The following is a 22,562-nucleotide window of genomic DNA, read 5'->3' as shown; positions in this document are numbered from 1 at the left end:
TCTGTGTAGCCTTCATAATAAAAGTTTCAACCTAATTTAAATGTTCTACTTGAAATGAAAAGCCAGTGTAGCAGAGGTTGAAATAAAATCTTGTTGTTTGTAGTAAAAATACTGTTTTTGATTTGCAATGAATCCGGCAGTAATTAGAGACAAAGTTTGAGCCACATTTTGATCTCAGAAGGTTCTCATGCATATTGATGTTATTGATCTGGTATTTCTGCACAATGACTATGCAGCACCTAGAGAGAGGGTGTCTGTGGACATATTAGGATGCAGGGACGTGTGTGTGTGTGTGTGTGTGTGTGTGTTGTCTTCTCGTCCTTCTGAGGGGACATCAGGGAGCTGTGGGGATTTACCAACCTTTGGACCGCTTTCTCGCTCCAGTGCACATTCTCTCTAGCAGGAATCCTGCGGGCCTTTCTCCCTCAATTTGGACACCAACGCGCACCGAAAAGGCTAAATTTCTGTGGCCAACTAGGGGGTAGCGTCACTGTCTTTTAAATACAACATTTACGTTGTTACAAAAGTCTTGTGACTCGTATATTTAACAGTTCCAAGAGGGCAACATGATCATTCATTAGAGTTGTGTTTGTGTTCAGCTGACGAGTGGAAGTCCATCACTCGCTCCCGTTTTGTCTCGGCCTGCTTGGATTCACACTTTCTCTTGAGAGAAATATCTGCAACTCCTTCCAGCTGCTCGCTATAAGTTTGTGTGTCTGCAGTTTGCTGCAGCAGTGTGTTCAGTGCGTTTCCTTAGAGCGAACGGGAGCAAAATCACCCAAGCGGAAATAAGAATAATGAGATGCTGAAAGGCTGCAGAGAACGTGAGCATCCATAAGCTAAGCGGTGTGGTCTTTTTTATTTATTTAATGCCAGTACCAAATGCAGTCCGTCCTTAGCTGTTCTACTCACAGCTCAGGTTTGTTTAGGTGGATCAAACACGTCCAGCATTCAGCCCACTCCGAGGCTTTGAGCTCAAAGACCTTTCTTCTTCCTCGCTGGATGTCGTGCATGTTGCATTTCAGGGGATCTACACAGCACAAAAGGAATATAAAATGTTTAGCTATGTTTTCATTATTGTGTATTCGCCTGAAACAATGTATCGTTGTTGTTCTTTTTGTCGAATTAGAATAATAATAAAAAATGTACCTGAAGGCCACCCAAGGTCTCTGATGTGCTTGTGAAACGGCGGTAAAGTCGAAGCTTACTGACCGAGCTGCGTCGTTTGATCGCATTTGTGTGATAATGTGTTGGATTTGATCCTTATTTCAATATAAAAGGAGCACAAACTTTGGGATCAACCATGTGACCTTCCAGTTGGACTTGAAGGCCATTATTTGAAATTTGGTAAAGAACTCATGGGTCTCTCTAGTCAATTCTTTAGAATTAAGAAAATATTCGTAGAAACATCTGCCCAGCCAACGCTCTCCTTTTGTACGAGTCATGAGACGAGGGGGAAGCGTAGTTCTCAGTCACCGTTGCACCCACAACCTCCTTGCACCTTAATTGTGTGCACCACAGAAGAAGAAGAAGCATCGCTTTCTTGTCTCTGTCTCTCCGTTTGTTGTGTTTGTCTCGCTGAGGAGGAAGCTACAGGAAGACTCTCTGTATGGAAACAATGGCTTTGTCAGTTCAACTAGACCTTTTGTTTGCCCCCCCCCCCCCCCCCCCCCCTCGTCCCTCCTCTCCTCATCTTCCCTTATTCTCCCTTATTCCGATTCTCCTCGTACCCAGAAACCGGCCGAGGATGCTCGTTATCGTCCCTTTCTGCTGTTGTTGTTCTGCATGTGAGTGAAAAAGTGGGCAATCGCGGCGCGTCGCTCGGAGACGGCCGACCCCTTTCCGTAATGAGAAGATCCCCTTAAGCAGGACCCGCCGCGCGTGTGAGGGCCACACAACTTTGTGTAGACTTTACAAAAACACTGAACTCGTCAGGTAATTTCACATGTGTGGCCAATGAAACGGAACAGACGGCGGCTCCTTTTGTGTAGTTGTAGCGGCGTGAAGGCGATGAGTTTTTGCCGATGGCGGCGAGGTCCTCCAGGTCAAACCAACACAAACGGCGGAGGAGAACCAGCCGCGAGGAGGAGAGGGTGTCGCCGTCTGAATGCGGGAGCAGCCTTTGAGATGAAGCCTTCAGAGGACGCCGAGGCGCCTGGTTTTGATCTCTGTTTACCACATTCAGCGGTTCCCTTAAAAGGATTTAAAGTGGTAATCAGAGGGATAATGGCGTGTTATTTCGTCTGCAGTCGCGGCACTGAGCATTTGTGGCCGCGGTGATTTTTGCACCGCGTTTCCCGGCTCTTTTGTCTTCTTCTACTTCTTTTTATTAATCTGCCCAGGTGCCTTTTTCAAATAACATTGCTATCCCTGCTGATCAAAAGCAACCCGGAAAGAGCACTGCCTGCTCCTATTAGTTTCCTCACATTGATCCAATATTTGTTTCTTTGGAGATGAGCCTTTGTTGTGCGAGATGTTTCCTTTCTCCTGCACAATGAAATCATCATCAGGTGTAAATAGAAAATAAGTGAAATAATTCACAGCCTGATTTGACAATGGCGTAGAAAAAAAATATCCACACTGGACACAAATAAGAACATTTTACCTTTGTTATAAATGCATTATGTGTAAAGCTGCACTGACTTGTTTGGGCTCCACTTTGGCGTCATTTGACTCCTTCCACCGTCCGTATTTCACAAGGCAAGAAGACGACCACCTCTATCTTCTCACCCATTGACGTTTTTTTTCTTTTTCTCTTGCAGTTTGCTCCCAGTACTCCCGCGGTGTCTTCGCCATCTTCGGCCTGTACGACAAGCGCTCGGTCCACACGTTGACGTCCTTCTGCAGCGCGCTGCACATCTCCCTCATCACGCCCAGCTTCCCCACCGAAGGCGAGAGCCAGTTCACGCTGCAGCTGCGGCCGTCCATCCGAGGGGCGCTGCTGTCCCTCCTGGACCACTACGACTGGAACAAATTCGTCTTCCTGTACGACACCGACCGGGGTGAGTGATGTCTGTGTGTGTGTCCATTTAACTTTTTTGCTAATATATTTTTTGCTATATATTTTAAGGAATTAAAATGGCTTTAAACTTAAATTTAATTGGAATAAATCCCAGCAGGTATGCGGCGTTCATGTTCCCACACGCTCCCTTCAAAGGCAACGCTTTGAATGGATGTGCCTGCAAAATAATGGCTGTTTTTAATACACAACATGTCTCGGGGGCCAACAAGTAATCAAGACTGCATTGCAGCTGCTGTTAGAGGTGTTGTAGATCATGTTGGACCTCTCTCCCCATTTGTCTTTCGCTTGAATCCCCTCCCGAGGACAAGGGCCGTGTATTTCTCTCATCTGTATGTGTTTCTCTCTCTTTGGCTATTTTCTTTTTTCCCCGTCACACACTTAGTCCTCGCCTCTGCCTCACACACACACTCACACTCACAGAGTCAATAGGTTTACTTACTCCCCCGGTATCACATTTTCATTACAAGACGGAATGGATACGGGCTACTGCTTGGATCACATCTCCACATCTCTCTTTCATACATTTTCCAGAAGGTAGTCAGGGGGAAGGGGGTAGGGGGGTGGGGGTGTTCATGCTTTCTCTCTCTGCTGCTGTTCAGACTGCAGTGAGTGTTTGAGCAGATTGGCTATATAGGAGCCACAGAGGGAAGGGGTGGGGGGGGGGGCGACTCATTCCGCGTCTCTTTCTTTCTCTTATCTCGGCCCGTACACGCTCGACTGGGTAAAAAGGCTCTTCTCCTCCCAACGAAACCTCTTTGTATCTGATCAGGTGCTCTCCTAAAAACACAACACAGTCCTGGAGTCCTGGATGCACGACCTGCTTCGCAGCAGACATGGAAAGCTTTGTTGGATAGATAAAATATATATTTACACGTTTATGTTTATGTGAATGAGGGTTAAGGTTAGGCCGGTAATTGTCTGGAATTTGCTCAAGCTCTGTCCGTGGTGCTGAAATCAGTCGACTGACTGGCTCGTGGTTTATGTCTGTCACGTTGTGGAAGATGCTGTCTTCATAACGGTCGGAAACATTTACTGGATACAACAAAGCATTTGTGAAAAAATGACTCAAATGCGCAACGTGTTTGTCACTGGCTATGGTTGAATGAAATGTACAAATTATGTTGAGTTGTATTCACTGCTGCACGAAAGAATCTATTTTCATAGACATTTTTTCGGTTGTTTTATATTGTAATATTTACGGAACTGTTACTTTCCTTTAGCGCGCATTCATTTATATTTCCTACCAGCTTACTAACTGATCAGTTTGATGTCTTCTGCTGCCTAGTTTAGCAAACAATCCTAAAACCACAAGGCCTTCTTCCTCCAAACGCTCCGAGAAAAGCAGAGGCAGAACCGCCCTTGAGATTTTGTATTATTCCTTGTGAAGTTTTCTACACTCTATTCATGAAGTAATATCGCGAGTGGGAGTGTACTCGAGGTCTGAAGTGGCAGAAGTGCATATTTTAAAACCGTCAAATATGTCATGAGGACGTCTTTGTTGGAGGGTATGAATGCGTCTGTGCACGTCAGCGTTGCCTGACTGTGCACCTACTAGTGATCTGTTTGCGCATGCGAGTGCTTTTCAGAAGGCTTTTGGGTGCAGGCTGCAGCACTTTGGCCCGAGGATTTCTTTTGCACACTGGGCCAGGCATTCATCCAGTATTGACTATAATGTGGAATCAGCCCACGCATGGCCGAGCCCAGTCAATGAGCGCCAGTCTGATTCCCTGCATCAAAGCTCCAGAGATACAAGGGGCCGGATGCTGTTGTTCTGTAGTGAGTGCTGGTCCTTCTAGCGTACCCTAATTTCAATGAAAACACACTCTCACACAGGAAAATACTACGAATAAAGGTGAAAATAACCATGGAAATGTTTTGTGGAAAATTAATTTGCATGCAAAGATGAAAAATAATGAAAATAGAATCAAATGTAGCGCAAAAAAAATCCAGAATAACATTTTGGAGAGGAGAGGAAATAAGTTGAGGAAAGGAAATTTAAGAACTGGAAAGGAAACTAGGATGGAGGAGAGAGGAGGAGGTGAGGGGAAAGGAAACGAGATGAGCAGAGCCGATGAAGCAGGAAAGGAGAGAAAAGGAAGTGAAACGAGGGAATGAGATGAAATGAAGCAAGTAGACTGGAAAGGAAAGAAGAAAAGAAACAAGGAGGTACAAAAAGAGGGAAGAGAGGAGAGTGTGAAAGTAAACAAGAGGAGAGTAAACAATAGAAGAGGAGTGGAAATTAAATAAAACAAGAGTCCCAGAAAGGAAGGAGAGGAAATAATTGGGGGGAATGAAAAAAATAGAGGCCTTGAAAAAAAATGGAATGATGAAAAATAAGACGAGTGGAAGCCAAAAATGAGGACACGAGCAGATAGGAAAGGAAGTGAAGGGATAGGAAAAAACAAGGAGATTAAAAAGAGAAAAACGGAGGATAGAAAAAAGTAGGCGAGGAAACACTGGAATAAAAGAGAACAAGAGAAATGTGGAGAGAAGAGATTGCATCCGATCAGGTGGAGGAGGAGAGGAGCCAAAGAGGAAGTATAGGAAAAGCAGATTGAATGGTAGCGGCAGTGTGTTTAGGCCACGATGAATGGCTCCTATTTAAAAGCATCAGCCTCTTTATGTACTCTCCAAAGCGCAAGAGGTGAAAGGAAAGGACCGGCTCAATAGGAGGGAGGATGGAGGCCCTGACGACCCTGACGACACGTCAAACTGGAGGGAAAAGACGGGGACAACGTGGGCGGGAAGTCACGAACGGAGGCACGAGTCGCATACGGAAATCCCAGATGTGCACTTCCTCCTCGATCCCGTGTCCGGCTCTGCCCCAATCGGCACGACGCCAAGCGGCCTGCGGGCGCTACACATTAATCAGCTGGTAATCAGCTGGCTCCTTCCACGCTTCACTTGCCTCGACGGCCACCACTGCGGCGCTCTGTCCGTGCGCTGCGTACGGCATGTGGCGCGACGGGGGGGGACACGCCGCGCCACGTGCCGTACAGGCAGCTCACTCTAGCTGCTCGCTCTAACCTCAGTGTTTTTGCATACAATCACTTGTGTGCATCATACGTCTGCCCTTGAAAGATTGACTCCAGATGCCCAAACCAAAAGCGTAGCAGCGCACCAGTGGAACGACACCTTTCACGGGGAGCCAAAGCATTTGTAGCTGAAACAAAGGAGCTGCAGCCCCCACGGGGAGTCATCTCCACCCAACCCTGTGGCATCCCACTCTGTGCAAATGGGTTCATTTACCAGCATGCACGCAAGCTGCGGTAAGAAGAAATGGCTTGTGTCAGATTTAGGCAGCAGCTCCTGTCGGACCCGTCCATCCGCAGCTTTCGCTCCCGATCTCTCTCTTTCTGCACTCTCTTCTCCTCTCTAACGTCACTTTGATAGTATCGGCATGATATAAAACTAAAGGGTGACTGAAGACATTCTGATACACGTGTTAGCATGTGTGTGTCTGTGTGTGTGTGTGTGTGTTGTGTCAACCAGCAGGCTCTCCTGGCACCAACATCCCTTTAATGGGGAGTGCGAGGCTGGGGAGGGGACAGATCAGGTGGGGGGGGGGGCCTGCTTTCCAGTGTACAGGTTAATCCTCTAATTGGGAGCAAAGGGAGACAGTTTGGCAGCTTGTGATTTCGACCAGGAGGGGCAGTTTAAGGGGGACATCTGTTCCTGCCGGAGAACAGCCGCCCTCACAGCTCCCCAGTTTCCTCCTCTGACACTCGTCTTCTTTATACACCAACCTGTCCCCCCCCCCCCCCCGCCCACCCGCCAAGAGTCCAGTTCCGAACGGTTTCCCCGACTGGACTAAAGGCCGAGGTCCGATTGGACGGTTTCTTTTAGATTGCCAAAGATGTTGTGCAATATGTTGCATCACTTCACATGGTGTCATATGTCATATAGGAAGTAAACACCCCTACACACCTTCCTCAGTTTAATCACCAAACGAGTTGTTACGCTGGCATTTCATAAACATCTAAGGAGCGCTGAATGTTATTTTACAATTCATCTGCGTAAAAATACAACCGTGCAAAATATTCAGTTTCCTTCCTGCAAAGTTCACACCGACATCACGATGCACGACACAGAACGCTCTGCTGTTTCATGCAATACCATTGAGGCGTTTTTTGGGTCGTCAAGAAGGCACTCGGTGTGCTTACTGAATGAAAGCACGCTTACAAGAAAATTCCAGGGCACCATAAATAAATACTTTCCGAAAAGGAACGTTGGTAGTGTATCAAACACTAAAGTTGGTTAATGAGCATTCTGACAACAACAGATGGTGCATAATTACCATATCGTTGCATTATGACCCAGTAAGTAAATAGATACTCAAGTAAGTCGAGCCGTCCCGCTTGTGTTGTCCCCCCCCCCCTCCCCTCCCGCCCTCTTTGACGTGACTTCTCCTTCTGTCCGTCGCAGGATACGCTCTCCTGCAGGCCATCATGGAGAAGGCGGGACAAAACAACTGGCAGGTCAGCGCCATCTGCGTCGAAAGCTTCACCGACGCAAACTACCGACGGCTACTGGAGGATCTGGACCGGAGACAAGAGAAGAAGTTCGTCATCGACCTGGAGGCCGAGCGGCTGCAGAACATGCTGGAACAGGTGACGCCACCGGGACCTCAGCATTGAGTAGTTACTCGTCTGTCTTTTGTACTTCCTGCTCAAAGGAGGCATCAGGCGTCTTTGTCTTGCATTTGGTTCGGACGAATCAAGCTCATTATTAGCTCATTATTAGCTCATTAGTTATTATCTTCAGTCATTGTCAAAACTAGGGAATACATCTTTAATTGTTCTAAATTATAAATACCCTCCAACAATGTTTCATTGAGGGATTCCAAGAAGATGATAATGATGCTGAGGCCAATATATATATTTATGATGGTGAGAATATCTGTTGTACCTTTAAATTTTATAGCAATTTATGGTTGTAGTAATAAGACGATCAAGTGTAAAATCACTAACTTGTGCGGCATGATGCCCGAAACTGAATATCTGCAAATAGAAGTTAATGTTTTGCACACTTTACTCCCTGTTTGTTTGTTTGTTTGTTTGACTCTTTTTGTGCTAATTAGAAAGTTGTGAATGTGTAAACAGTCTGTTTGGATCTCCGGTGGTGTTACTTGGCATAAGCACACTCAGAATATGATGTGAGCCTTTCTCCTCCTCTTCCTCCCCTCATCCCACCATCTTTCCCTGTGGCAACTGGTGTCTCTGTAATTGTTCAATTATTCAGGAAATCTTCACTCTGACATCTGTCGTAGTTCTAACAATTTACTTTGCAGCTGTGTTGTAGTGTCTTTGCCCCCCCCCACCCCCCCACGCGAGAAGCAGACTGTCATTCCTGTCATTTTTAGAGCTCGTGGGACGATACTTCTTGTTCAGTCTGTGGTCTCTGATGCTGCCAAAGGCAGGAGCAACAATTTAAGGCCTCTATTCATTCCAACTGTCGTCCTGTTCATATTTGCATCTTGCCAAATTTCTGCTGATCCAGGATCAGGATTTGAATGCATAATCAGGGCTCATTAGCTGCTAATTAACAGCACGGTCACTACATATCAAAGCATATATAAGCAACCAGATGTTATTTTGAATCTCAGCGCATGATAGCTTCGCCTATTTCATTTACAGATGGGAATCCCATTCACTGATGGCTAATTTGCATGATGTACACGATGTATCATAGCTGCCAAGGTGAAACGCTTAATTGATTTATGTATTTACTGTATTTAATCTTTATTTAACCAGGAGAGAGGTAATGGAGATCTGTTTTGTAAGGGTGACTTGACCTGGACGGGCGAACACATTTACAGACCAAAAAAAACTATTAGAAATCTGTGTGATAAAGGAACAGAACATTACCTAATAGTGTGAGTAGCAGCAATGTTATGGCTTCGTATCTGAATAAAATTCCAAAAGTCAAAAGGTCAGATCTGTACTATTTCCACAATGACAAAATGTTAGCACATTAACATTAAGGCCGCGACATCATGAGGTCAAATATGCACGACTTGTTCTGCACGAGCAACGTACTGAGTGTACCGCCTAATTATTGTCTCTAACATAATCAGCCTCACTGCGAAAGAGACAACTTTAAGTTCTCCACGAGATCATGAAATCAGCCGGCCGCGACCACGGCAATAACCACACACAAGCGCTTCAACGCCGACTACAGGGGTGAAAATACGAATAACCAGCCAAACACATACGCGCAGTGTGTGGGCACAGGGGAATAAAACAAGAGAGCCGCGTTATCGTTTCATCGTTTTACGCCGGTGCACTACGGAACATTATGGAAAAAGGCTTTAGCGTCAGACGCAAGATTAACTGTAGAATGCTGTTCGTTGTGATTAAATAATTAAGGAGTTAATGGAAAAATAGATTTCAACAAAAAATGACTCATCTTCGTTCTAATCATTATTTTCCAACTGAGCGGCGCCGTCCCGCAGTGACATCGCTCGCTCTCTCTCACCAGATGCCAGACATCACATGTGGCTCTTTCTCTTTCATGGTCCTTTCATTATTATCAACATTTACTGCAAATTAAGTCTGACAAAGGCTTAAGTGGCGAGATTGTGAGGACATGAATAACCTTTATTAATAACATTTATTATAAGATCGGTAAAATACACCCGTCAACGTGTTCGTCAAGACAGACAACAATTCAATCCGGAGAGACTTGATGAAATTTTAACAATGCTTTATTGGTAACAGGCATAAATATTTATATTGCCAAGTTGTTTGGGGCTTGGACTCCATCCTGCCGAAGGATAGACCAGGGGCCGGGATGCCGAGATGAAGCATACCCCCCCTTTGGGAGTCCAGACACTGGTGGTGGTGGTAGAGCCTAAATTGCGCCAATCTCCTGATCTGCCAGGTTCTGCTGCAGATTGGAGGTGTCACGGGTGGTGGCGGGTTGCTTTTGGTGCGTGCTGAAATGACAACTGACCGCAAAAGAGAGGAGAACCGTTTGCTGGCCGAGGCCACCAGGGAACCGGCATGTCCAGTCTTCGCCTCAAGCAAGCTTCATTTGCTGTATTTTTATGCCATCTGATCAAAACTTTTCTGCACTAAAACCTCACATAGACCAGACGCGGCGTGTTGTTACTGATCCACACGCCTCCCTGTTAATAGTTCAACTCAAAACTACTTTCTGCTGACTAACTGCAAACCACGAGACGAATGGAGTCTTTAATCAAAGTGAGCGTTCACCGACTGCGAAGTTGGGGAACTGATATTAAGCCCGAGCTTTTCTCGCCCATTTCCTTCACCCTCATTCGCCGGATGTCTGAATGTCCAGCGGGATTTCCCCAGCGGATGTTGGCTTTCAAAATCAGATGCCTGCTGTGTGGTTGCGTGTATCGTTCACCTGACGCGACTACCTGCTCATTTGTTTGGACGTCCCATCTTCTGGGTATTAGACCTTGACGCTCCCATCGGTGTCAAGTGGCACAGTCTCGCGCTCGCCTGTCACACGCATCATTTCATGTGATTAACGTATGTTACGGTGTAATCCAATCGGATTAACGCTGAGCTCCACTCTGCCCCCCTCGCAGATCGTCAGCGTTGGAAAACATGTCAAAGGGTACCATTACATCATGGCCAACCTGGTGAGGCCACTTGTTTTTTTATTCTTTCTTCTAACAATGTCTTTGTCACGTATGTCTCTTGCCACCTGTTGAATTCTCAGTATTACCCGAGTCCACCTGTCAAAACGCGGATGGTTGACACGTGCATAACTGACGCTAGAGGTTGTTGTTCTTTGCAAAATTTTGAGGCAAAGATCAGCTGAGGCAAAAGTTTAGCAGTTAGTCACATCAAGTGTGTATCTTCTGAAGTTACAGTACTTCCCCTCTTCGGTTTACCGCTCCCTCTCTGCAGCTCAGCAGGACAACATAAAAAAAGAATTTGGCTCACAAAGACTCGAATGTCGGAAGCTCCAGCTTTATATTCAATTAAGCTAAATTCGATTCAAACTGTTCAGATGTTCAGCTCCGTCTGACGGCCTCCGAGGACCATTAGATTTAGCCTGATTCCCCTTTCTCATTGGCTTCACGTCCACAGTAGTTCAAAGGTACTTCCGTGCCATTGAGTTTTCCCTTTCTCCCATCACTGGATTGAGTCTCGTCCGTCCCCTGTTACCCTTCAAGGGCTTTAAGGACATCAACCTGGAGCGCTTCATGCACGGTGGAGCCAACGTGACGGGCTTCCAGCTCGTCGACTTCAGCAACCCGATGGTCATCAAACTAATGCAGCGCTGGAATAAGCTGGACCAAAGGGAGTACCCGGGCTCGGACGCCCCGCCCAAGGTAGGTGGTCTTAAAAGTCATGTGAAATCTGATTAGCGATGCCACATCTTGTTTGGATTCGGATCTGCGGCTGTAAGCTCTTAGGACGATTTCAAATCCCCGAAATGGGAATTTTTGAGACGTACGTGGAATGCATTAAAGCACGTGTTCGAAGAATAGCGGGCGGTGATGTAAATGACGTGCTGCATGTGGGGAACGGCCCTCGATATGCAAAGCCGCGGCCCTTTTGATGATTCCTCAGGAGGGGCTCCGGAGTTGTTGCAACAGCAGAAAAAAAAAGTAGCAGATGCAGCAAAGAAAGTAATAATATAACAAGGAAAGGAATTTGCCAGATAAGACGAAAAGCGTATGAATATATAACAGCAGCGTGTTTCCAAGGTGTGCAGACAGAAGCAGCTTGATGGAAAGATTTCCATTTTGAAAAACGTATATAGTGAAGTGGAAACAGCGCGAGTCAAGCAGTGTGTAGTAAGTTTGTCTGATCGAGGGCGGTTCAGATTAAAAGTTTACACCACAGGGCAATATCACCCGAGGCCGTGTGGGTGTGGGTGTGTTTGTGTGTTTGCTCCCACTCTTGTTTCGTGATGGATCTCTCTCTCTCTCTCTCTCTCTCTCTCCTGAAAATCCCCTCAGACTAAATTACTCTGCTCCCTATTACGTTTGTCCACAGCCCGAGCCGCAGCCAGCCCTTCTTTCTAATAATATATTAACCTCACCAGTGAGTTTGGGCCCTTCCACTGACATGTTTACTCACTTAGCAAAGACAAATGTTATTTGTAGTGTTTGCAAGTTGCAGGAATCTGCAGGTAGGGAACTAATGAGCCGTTCCTTTACTCTAATGAATGAGAGCAAGCTCCGGGACGCCTTGAAAGTGACAACTGATTAAGATACGTTTTCCACCTGGTGTTAATATGCTGACTTGCAAAGCAATTGTATGTATTTTATCGAGCATTATAGTTCTCGGAGTTAGAAAGTTATTGGTGGATAGTTACAAGATGACTTTGAGTATAATCTTTCATATAGGATGGGCTTGCCAGAAAGTAGAGTTTAGCTTGATGAAGGGCAACAAAGGACACACACACACACACACACACACATACACACACACACAAACAGGGTGTTCGATGACGAGGGGAGAAATGAAAGGCAAACTTTGCAGATTTTCTGCTGTGTCGCTGCAGAGCGGGCAGCACATGCACATGTCCCTGCAGAGGGCCTCCGTCACCTGAGCTCATCCACCTGCAAACCCCCCTTTGCTCTCTTTTTGTTCATCTGCATGCACTGCAGCTGAAAATCAGCCAGGTTTGCCTAGAGTGCAAAAAAACTTTGATTGTTTTTCGCCCCCCCTGAAATCTCTTCTTATCTCTCCATAGTGGATGTTTCACAGAAGGATCTTGTTTGTTTGGGATTCAACGCGAGCTGATTGGAAAATTCACACAAAAACAAAGGATTAAAACTGGGGAGATACATTTGAGTTGACTGAGTCTTTGAGCCAGCAGTAGTGTCGATGGTCTTGACTCTTCATCCGGCACCTCGGTTGGTTGTTTGTGTTCCTCTGGGCAGCTCGTCAGAGAGTAACGGGGGGGATGGAGTGTGGCGGCGGCTTTGTGGAGAGCCATAATGTCACAGTGAGCAGTGGGCTAATGAATAGGATCCATCCCCCCGGCCGGAGGCAAAGTTAATGAACTCCTGCTAGCTGGGATAATTAATGCCAGACTGCTACACGGCTGGACTAAACCCCCCCTGCCCCCCTTCCTCCGTCTTCCTGCCGTTTGTCATTCACTGAATTCATCCTCTGCCACGCCGGAGGTGAGTTTTCGTGAAATGCTTGGCCCTCCCGAGTGATTCTTGTAGACGCACATATTCAGAGACAACTCAAAATGTTTGTGCAAAGAGACGGATTAGGGGGAGCTGGGATGCTCACGCTGTGGGGAACACGGCCTCGCTCGCGTGTCCTTTTCCATTTGCAGAAAATCAAGGGCAGAGTAGAAAGGCTGCAGATTCTTGCAACAACCGCAGCCGTTTCGACGTGCTGCTCGGCGCTTGCGGAAACTCGGCGAAGCCCTCAGAGGAGATCTGGCCAGCAAATACTGCAGAACATTTAGTCAAATCAGCATTTAATTGCCCCGACACAGCGAAGTCCATCCAACTTGCTCCTCTCGTCTCCCAGTACACCTCCGCGCTGACGTACGACGGGGTGATGGTGATGGCCGAGGCCTTCAGAAATCTGCGCAGGCAGAAGGTGGACATTTCCCGGCGGGGGAACGCCGGCGACTGTCTGGCCAACCCGGCCGCCCCGTGGAACCAAGGCATCGACATGGAGCGAACTCTCAAGCAGGTCAGAGGCTCCCGTCTGACGTCTGCTCTCCTTTGCTCCTGACTTTCCATCAGCCTTTCTGTGGGGTAAATAAATAACACCTGCTGCTCTTCATTTCTTTGTGTGCAGGTCCGACTGCAGGGATTAACAGGTAATGTCCAGTTTGACCACTATGGCCGCAGGGTTAACTACACTATGGACGTGTTTGAACTGAAGAATAATGGACCCCGACGGGTAAAACATCACACCACACTGCTCACATCTGTGTTTTATGGATGCACGATCAGCAGAACTGTTCTCATTCTGAGGGATCAACATAGCATGTCGGCGGGGGGGTTTCTATTATCATAAGCACGTTGTCTCTACTTCTGGTGTGTGAGGATGGATGTCTGTTGATGGAATTCAGTGGAAATGGAAGAGAGAGAGAGAGAGAGAGAGAGCTTGTGAGAGTGATGGCGAGAGGATGCAATGAAATAGAGAGCAATCAAGGTAAGGTAAAGGCAGGTGGGGCCGGGGGGGGGGGGGGGGCAGAGAGAGGAGTTCCCATCAATCGGAAGCTGCTCCGGTCCTGTGTGTGTGTCACTCATGGCCCTCTCTGCTACACACGGGAGGTATCAGCCAATCACAGCTCTGCGTTCCCTGCGGCCGGCCGGCTCGCTCAAACGTCGCCGCTCTCTCTCTCTCTCTGACTTATAGCCGCCTGCCTTTGCTGTCAAAGCCCTTCGACTACCACACTATCCATCCATCACTTTGACACCGCGGCGGTTTTGCAGACATTGGATGTTTGTTAAAGATCACATACGGGCAAACCGGCGCCATTTTAAATAGCCACTCGATAGGCAGAGGGGGCTGTCGGTGCGACCGCAGCATATCACGTCTGTCAGTTCCACTCAGTCAGTTCGACCCTGAAGGACTTCTGTAAGACGACAGTAATGTCAGCTGAACATGTAATAGCTTTGGGGGGGGGGGAAGGAGAAGCAGCACAGCAATGTGCTCGCAATCTCGCACGAGGGCGTTTCAGGCCGAGCCGCAATTCAACATCACGGAGACGTTGTGTATGAATAGAATGATGAACGCTTGTTGGGACATTACCATGTGTAGTTGCTTATTCTAAGTTCTAAAACAGGAGATACAAATTAAAAAGTGTTTAATTACCGTTGCCACAGCGACTCAGATGGATGGATGGTCACTTTTAAGTTGTTCACACAGTCGCTGGAGTTTAAAAATGACTAATAAGCATCTTTGGCTTTAGGAGACTAGAGGGATGTTTTAAAATGCTAAATTGATTATAATTCGTCCATCGTTCACGTCATTAGTTCGTAGAGACCCAATGTAATTAATTATACAATACCCTTGAACTCTAACTGTTATTGAAAAAGTGCTCACGGTTATTGCATGTTTATAATATAAGCAATATATTTGTGTTACCCTGAGTAACGTTGCATAGTCTTTTTCCAAATGAGGTCAAGATACATTTATATTTTTTACTATACCGACAGCCATAATACCTTTAAACTAGTAAAAAGGACATGTGAGCTGACTTCATGTACATGCAGTACACACACACACGCACACAAATGCATCTTAAACGTTGTTTTCCCTGCAGATCGGCTACTGGAATGATGCAGACAAACTGGTGCTGATCCAGGACTCTCCTCTGCTCCCGAATGACACCTCCGGCATGGAGAACCGCACCGTGGTCGTTACCACCATCATGGTAAGACACCGGCATGACCGGCTGAACGACGCACACACACACACACACATTCTGTGGTGCAAGAGCACATAATGTTTGGGGGATATGCAGAGTCAGGGCGTTCAGTGGCTGCACGTCACACATCCATCCGGCATATTAAACTGTTATCCTTCACCGCCTCCCCTTTCAAAAATAAAAAGACTGCGCTTTGTAAGTGTTAGAGCAGTTGGCCGCCGTTCTTCATGAATTTTGCAATTGTTCTTGTTCGATGCTGTGTTTTAATGTTGATGCAGATATAACGTATATTTTAGACCAGGAAGTAAGGACTTTTCTGTCATTTTGCTTAAAAATATCCACTTTCTCACTAAGTGAAATTCATCATATAAACGTTAGAAATACCAAATATCCACCAATAATATTTCCAACAGAGCAGAATACAGATTGTTCGTTGTGACAAGATAATCTCAATATAAAGTCTCCTTCCTATAGCCAACATTTCATCACACATTACTCCTCCGCCGTGAATAGAACAAATATCCAACTGAGAACCGATGAAATTTGCATTAGATGCCCCTGAAGGACCGTATGTTGTACTACGACTCACTACAATTCGTGCTTTTCTTTACATTATCAGTAAGGAGACTCTCCATTAATCAACCAGGAACGTCCACAAACCACCACTGACATTATCTTCTGTCACGTTACACATCGCGACAAAATCCTAGTATTTTACAAATGATAGAATGGCCTTTGCATGGCGTGCGCTGCTGTGGCGTGGACTCACATCGCTGACCACGGTCACAGCAGCCAGATGTTGCAGCTGAGATGAGGAGGGAAGGAGGTGGGAATGGAGAGTCACCGCTCAGCACAATCCTCCCTCTTTTCAGCCCCTGATGAGGAACCCCATTTTAAGAAACTGAGCCCCAGTCGGACGCGAGCAGGATATGAAAGCCCTAAATGGCAGAGGGATGGACACAACAACCCCCGAGGCCAAAACGAAGCCCTAAAGACTCTGGGCGAGAGGAGACACACGGCAACTTTGTTAAACGGACGCCCCCGTTCAGACAACTGAACAAGAAATGGAGCCACTCGGAGCTGTAATGGAGCCCCTCCAGAGGGAAATGAAATGCAAATGGGAGCAAAAAAATGTAAAGACGGTGCTTGTGGACGGACACCCATTGAGGCCGAGAATGGGTCCCAAACAGCAGAGTGTCTGTTTACCGGCATTAACAAGCTCCCGCTACACCTGTTTGTGTGTGTTAGAGTCATACATTGTCATGCCCCGGTGTGTTTGTGTGGCCAATCACAGCTTGAACTCCATCCTGAGTTGAATTTGTACATTTTTTACAAAGACCCTGAACCATAGAGCGAGGCGGCAGCAGAATGTGAATATGCATCATGTCGAACTGAGGTCCCGTCTGCCCTAAATCTGTCACTTGCTCCAACTACCTGCTCCAGCGTACAGTACATTACACACTCAGAGGGCTTCCTGTAAGCTTTAAAACTGCTTAGAAAGACTAATGCTCTCATAATCGCCCCAGTTCACATCCATCACGCTTTTATGCAGCACGATATTATGGTTGAATTATGACGGCTTCCTTTCCCTCCAAAGTTTAATGTTTGTGAGAGTTACGTTTGTTTAAACTTAATGGAGTGTCGCGTTTCAGCGAAGCGCGGAGACGTTGTAAAAGAGCGGTTCAATATGTGGAGAAAGGCCGGGGATCATTCTCCGCTGTGTTGTCGCATCCCCTTTTACGCCAAAGGCTGTGTGGTCTGATGTGGTCTGATGGCCAGAGGTCCGCTCTGGCCCACAGCTCCGGATTAACCGGTTTACAAACCATTTCTCAGCCCGGAACATTCCGAAAGGGGGCGATGGTCAGATGCTAGCTGCTGCTGCTAACCTTTGATTGGGGCGGGAAAAAAAAGGTTGTTTCGGAACCCAACAAAGACACCAAAATGAATTCATCATCAACCACCTGGTGACCTTCTTTCGTCTGGTGGAATTGCATTAGCAGTGTAAATGGCTGTCGTTGTCTTCAGCCAAAAGCGTTCAGAGACATGAAGGACGACCCAAAGCTTCCCGGAGGTTAGCGCGTTAACAGCGGAGCTCCCAAAGACGAGGACAGCGGCTGCTGGCAGCACAAGGCCGAACGCGTTCATGAACTCATCCATTGCACTTTAAACCTGGCACACTGTCAATCTACCAGAGGGCGGCGAGTGCAGACGAGGTCCCGCCGTAATTATGTCAGATGTTTTACAGCACATGCAAGAATCTCTTGTGTGCACAGATCTGTGTTTTATTGCATGATCATTTGAAGTATTTGCATGTCATTTACTGTGTTACCGTGAATCCTTGCAACGTGCACTGTGAGTGGGCAATCAAATAAAACGGAGAAAAGCAAAAAGGGACATCTGAATAATTTCATGTACTGAAACATAAATCTATAACCGTACTATATAAAACCCTCTAAGAGGAGTAGCGCTCCAGTGCAACACTTCTTATGAAGAACCTCATATCATCACACACACACACAGGGAGACTTTGTTCTCTGCTCACACGATATCTTTGAATAGCAAATAGCAATAATTCTCAAATCAAATAGAGAACCGTTAAGTTAAAACAAACTTGATATACGAAACTTTTCTGCATTTAAAAGGGTTTTCTAAATCCGGCTTGCAACATTCCGTCGAAATGAATCTTCCAAAAATGCTAAAGAGAAAGGGAGGTGCAAAAGTACAATGACAGTGACCTTCTTGCACATGGCCCGTGGTATGTTTGTGGGATCATGGTGGTTCAAAAAGTCAATTAGAGGGTCATAGTTTGGTGGTTTACACGGTAAGTACTGCTTGTTTATGAGGTGGAGGCTCCGGTCAGGTGCACTTAGTGTAAAAAACAAACAACACAGGAGACATTTGCAAATATTTTTTGCGGATTTGTGCATTTAATGCGACCCCTCTTTTCCTTGTCCCTACAACCACATAAATCAATTAAAAAATAGCATTATCAAGGCCACAAGAGGCTACTGATGACTGAATGAGTCATAAGCTTGGATGCGTTTGTGTTGTTTTCGTGCTCACGTTGTTGTAGAATATTGTAGAGCATCAATTTACTGCTTTTCCGTACTCGTATTCAGTGTGCAACAGATCATTCATTTCAAATAACTCCAACACAAAACCAAACAGTCAAATAAATCCAACGTGTGTAAACACAGAGTGTGTGTTTGTTCCCTCATGCGTTCGTGGCACGTGGGCTTTTAACGGCGTGTTGAATTAGTCTCGTTAGTCGGTGAGTGAAGCACCGCGGTCGGCATTATTGACCAGCCTGACAGGCCTGCTGGCCTTTGCCGTGAAGGCCTCTGAAGCACCCGCTCTCCTCCCCCCCTTCATCTCCCACACTCCCTCCGCTCCCCTGGCCGCCGAACACCCTCATAAATCACGTGGATCGGGGCCGTCCTCCCCGGCTCTGACAGACGTCCAAAACATCCGCGGCTTCTAAATAGTCTTTATAATTAAAGCGGCTCGAGCTTTTTCATCATATGCTAATGGTCCTTTATTGGACGGATGTACGGGGAGGAAGTTGATCAGAAGTCCCCACGTGAGCCATCTGATCTTCATGCCGCACGCGGTACCAGAACAATTCAACAAGCAGCTGGAGAGTTTGTTACCGTGGTGAGAAGGTTCTGGCGCTCACGCCTACAACTCTTCATCTCAAGGCTTAATGCGCCTTCTGCTCCATAATTCCATTAACCCCAATTTGATCCAATGTCCCCTAAAATGAATTGAATTGTGTAAATTCTTTTGTCATGTAGATGTATTGTCAGTTGAACAATGGCTGTGAGCGCTGACCACGTTTCACGATAAAGCCACCCTGCTTTATATTTCATAGCGGCAGTAGTAAATGTCTCGTTTGCTATCAGTAACTTAAAACTTCTCTAATACCGCTATTGGCAAGGTGAAAATACACAGTGAGCTAATTAACTAATTATCTTTGTATGATAATGTTGGAATATCTCTTTTTTTAATTATTTAAATATACATCTTATTAATGTGTTATTAACGCATCATGATGCACCCAAAACCCCACAAATACAATGAACATGTCGTCTTTTATCACATCCGATGTCTTATTCTGACACAAAACTGCACACTTGTGCTAACATCACATTGCACAAAAACATTTTGTCATGCCGCGGGCTCTGCAGAGCATTTGCATTATCTCCCCGCTGAGGAGTCTTTGGTTTACCTTCTCTCAGCCCGCGGCCAAAGTCAAGAAAAACACATCTCACAATAAATTACAACCGTTTGCAACATGAAATTCGTGGCCTTCCATGACCGAAGTAATTTGTTTGGAAATATGAGCGCAGGAAGCAGGGCGAGCCTTGCACTCAGAGAACGGAGTGATCTATAACCCCCGGCTGGTGGTGGTGTAGACTGATGTAGCCCCCCCCCGTCCCCCCCCCCCGCCCTGATTACTGGAAGTGTTCTAGTCGAGGCTCAGTTGAGGTATTAAGTCATTCAGTCCGACGGCGGCTCATTTTTCACTTCCCTTGAGTTCCTGCTCGGTCACTTTCCCTCCTTCTCGTCTCTTTGTGTCGCGCGTGGTCACTGGTCTGTGTGTGTGTGTGCGTGTCTGTGTGTGTGTGCGTGTGTGTGTGCGTGTGCAGCGGGAGGCCGTCATCGCGATAACACACGCGGCCCTTCATGCTGCAGGCTCAATTATCTTCAAGCCGTTGGGATCAAGTTAAAAACCCGACATTTAAAAGCTGCACTGTGATTTTCCCAGGTGGAAGTAGAAGAGGACATGTTTAATTATAGTGATTCAGAAAGGAACATTTTGGTTTTGGTTTTTAGAGTAAAGGTCTTTTCCCCAACAGACATTTGGATGACTTCCATACCGCGAACAGTTATTAGAAAATATCCTCTTTAAAAATGTAAAATGTCCCAAAATAAACAGCATTAAACCATCACCGTTATGCGTGTGCATTAATTGCACACCAAACCTCCCCCGGGGGCCTTTAACCTCCCCCACAGTCCCCCGCTCTTCATTCCGCTGTCTGTCTGTGCGTGGATGAAGCGCTGTGCGAGCCCTTGGTGTCCGTCTGACGGTTTGGTTTCCATGGTTGTGGTCCCTTGTGTAGGAGGGCCCCTACGTGATGCTCAAGAAGAACTGGGAGGGGTACGAGGGCAACGACCAGTACGAGGGGTACTGCGTGGACTTGGCCTCCGAGATCGCCAAACACATCGGCATCAAGTACAAGATCTCCATCGTTCCCGACGGGAAGTACGGCGCCAGGGACCCGGAGACGAAGATCTGGAACGGGATGGTCGGGGAGCTGGTGTACGGGGTGAGGACTTTTGTTTTTCTATGCTCTCAGGTATGAGACACGCTCTGTTGCAACAGGAACGAGCGTCTCATCTACGTTGAAACATTTCTTTCAAGCTTTCATTTGTCAGTGAGGTTCACGATGATATTTAGAGGCAATATTGGTTCTTCTTCTCAGTGCCGATAATAAATGGGCACGACAGCTCAACCCTTTCCACAGGAAAAAATGGTGATTAAGGCTGAAAATGGACAGATTAGTCATCAAAGTCCCATCAATTTATTTTAAATTGCAAACCGGGGACTTCTGCAAAAGCAAATTTGTTTGTCCTTTGTTTTTCCAATGACCTTTTAGAAAGATAATAAAGCCATAATGATATGACTTGTATTCTAGTTTAAATGTCAATATATAAGCAACCTATGATGAATTCTTGAATAATAGCCAGTATTAAAGTTATGGCCAAATAAATGAAGGCATTTAATTAACAAATGAACTATACATTCAAAAAGAAACACAACTCACAAAGGTAAAAAAAAAAGCTTAATATCCAACACTCATGTTGTACACAGCTTCCACTTTTTTCCAACTAAAAAGCCAATCAACAACATGAGCGACTGGGCGGTTTCACCTGGGATGCTTTTATTGTGAAACATCACATCAAGTGTTAATAACAAGTGAAGGTGAAGTATTTCTGTCGGTGGAGAGAAAGTCACGGCAGATGTGTGAGTGTGACCAGAGGGACGTTCTGGTGGTGGAATTAATGCAGATTAAATATACATTATCCTGAATGCATCCAGACGAGAGATGAAGCCTTCAGTTTGCATCAGCAGGAAGTGAAAACAGGAGCAGATCAGGGAGACGTCTTAGTGAGATGTGAGGATGTAACTGCTGCTATTGAATAACTTCATGTCGAATACGGTACGTCTAATAACTGGTCTCTACACCAACAGCATTTCTTCATCCAGTTTGTCTTCATCTCAAGTGATGATACTTGATACTGTAGACAGAGAGCAGAAGAGCGTCTTATCTCTGAGGTGATGTTTTCAGCCGCTGGTTTCAGGTCCGGGATGACGACGGGACTTTAAGGCCCAAAAAGGAAAACAAGTGAGAAAAGAGATGGTTTTTTTCTCTCTCGTCCTTTGATGCTTTTGGGGAAGGAAAATAAAGAATCTAAAGTGAAAACATGCTCACTGACACTGAACGCGGGTTCATTTTTCCGTTTGAATTGATTTGGATGAAACTATAGAATAATAGTTATTTAACATTTGTCCAGTTGGCTTACATGAGCGGCATTAGAAATGAGTTTGAACTTAATTCAAATTCCCCTTTTTGGAATTCAATTCAAGTTGACGAGAATGAAGAGAATGAGCGAGGCCGGCGGAGGCGCCTGGCAGGTGCGTTTGAGGACACGAGGCGTTGCACCGTGGACTGTGCGTGTTACCTGGGGCCTGTGAGCTGGCGGCTCTTTGTGCAGCGTCCGTCGGGATGTCGGAGGACGGGGAAGCTGTCAGCGCTTTGCTCAGACGGGCTTTCCCTCCTCCGCGATGGCAGAAAAGCCCGGCCTCCTTTCAACCCGCCGCGTGTCTTAGCGCTCACCAAATGCCCCCCCCCCCCCCCCCCCCCCCCCCCCTCTCCCCCCTCAAGCTGTCGTCTTAGTTCATTTTGCTGAGGATGAGAGAACTTAAATCTCTTTCCTTTTTACTTTCCTTTCGTCCTTTCTCTCTCCCACCAGTGTCAGCTGGCCGTAACGGAACCTTCAATTCTTGCTGATATTTAAGCCCTTTGCGGCCCGAGCAAAGGCGGACGAGGTCACGGCTGTTGCCGAGTCACTGACTGTAATCTGGTTTGCGGATTCTCAGCAAGCCGGTGTGAACTTTTCCACCGCCGCAGAC

At 46.4% G+C, this 22,562-nt stretch overlaps 1 protein-coding gene across 4 annotated transcripts in view; it reads left to right on the top strand.

The window, feature by feature from the left end:
• The window catches only part of LOC120821398 (glutamate receptor 4), a 69,754-nt gene that overhangs the window by 29,382 nt on the left and 17,810 nt on the right, over positions 1-22,562 (top strand). For all 4 annotated transcript variants that reach the window (XR_013468394.1, XM_040179875.2, XM_040179877.2 and 1 more), the window contains 8 exons: positions 2,763-3,002; positions 7,448-7,632; positions 10,584-10,637; positions 11,178-11,336; positions 13,507-13,674; positions 13,783-13,887; positions 15,260-15,370; positions 20,488-20,694. Coding sequence is in view for 3 of the 4 variants with exons in the window: in XM_040179875.2 (XP_040035809.2) it covers positions 2,763-3,002; positions 7,448-7,632; positions 10,584-10,637; positions 11,178-11,336; positions 13,507-13,674; positions 13,783-13,887; positions 15,260-15,370; positions 20,488-20,694 (1,229 nt within the window). In the remaining variant the exon portion in view is untranslated. The remainder of the gene's footprint in view (positions 1-2,762; positions 3,003-7,447; positions 7,633-10,583; positions 10,638-11,177; positions 11,337-13,506; positions 13,675-13,782; positions 13,888-15,259; positions 15,371-20,487; positions 20,695-22,562) is intronic.

The sequence above is a fragment of the Gasterosteus aculeatus genome, chromosome 7 (assembly GCF_964276395.1).
Source record: "Gasterosteus aculeatus chromosome 7, fGasAcu3.hap1.1, whole genome shotgun sequence".
NCBI classification, from domain to species: domain Eukaryota; kingdom Metazoa; phylum Chordata; class Actinopteri; order Perciformes; family Gasterosteidae; genus Gasterosteus; species Gasterosteus aculeatus.
This window is presented reverse-complemented; position numbering and strand designations above follow the sequence as displayed.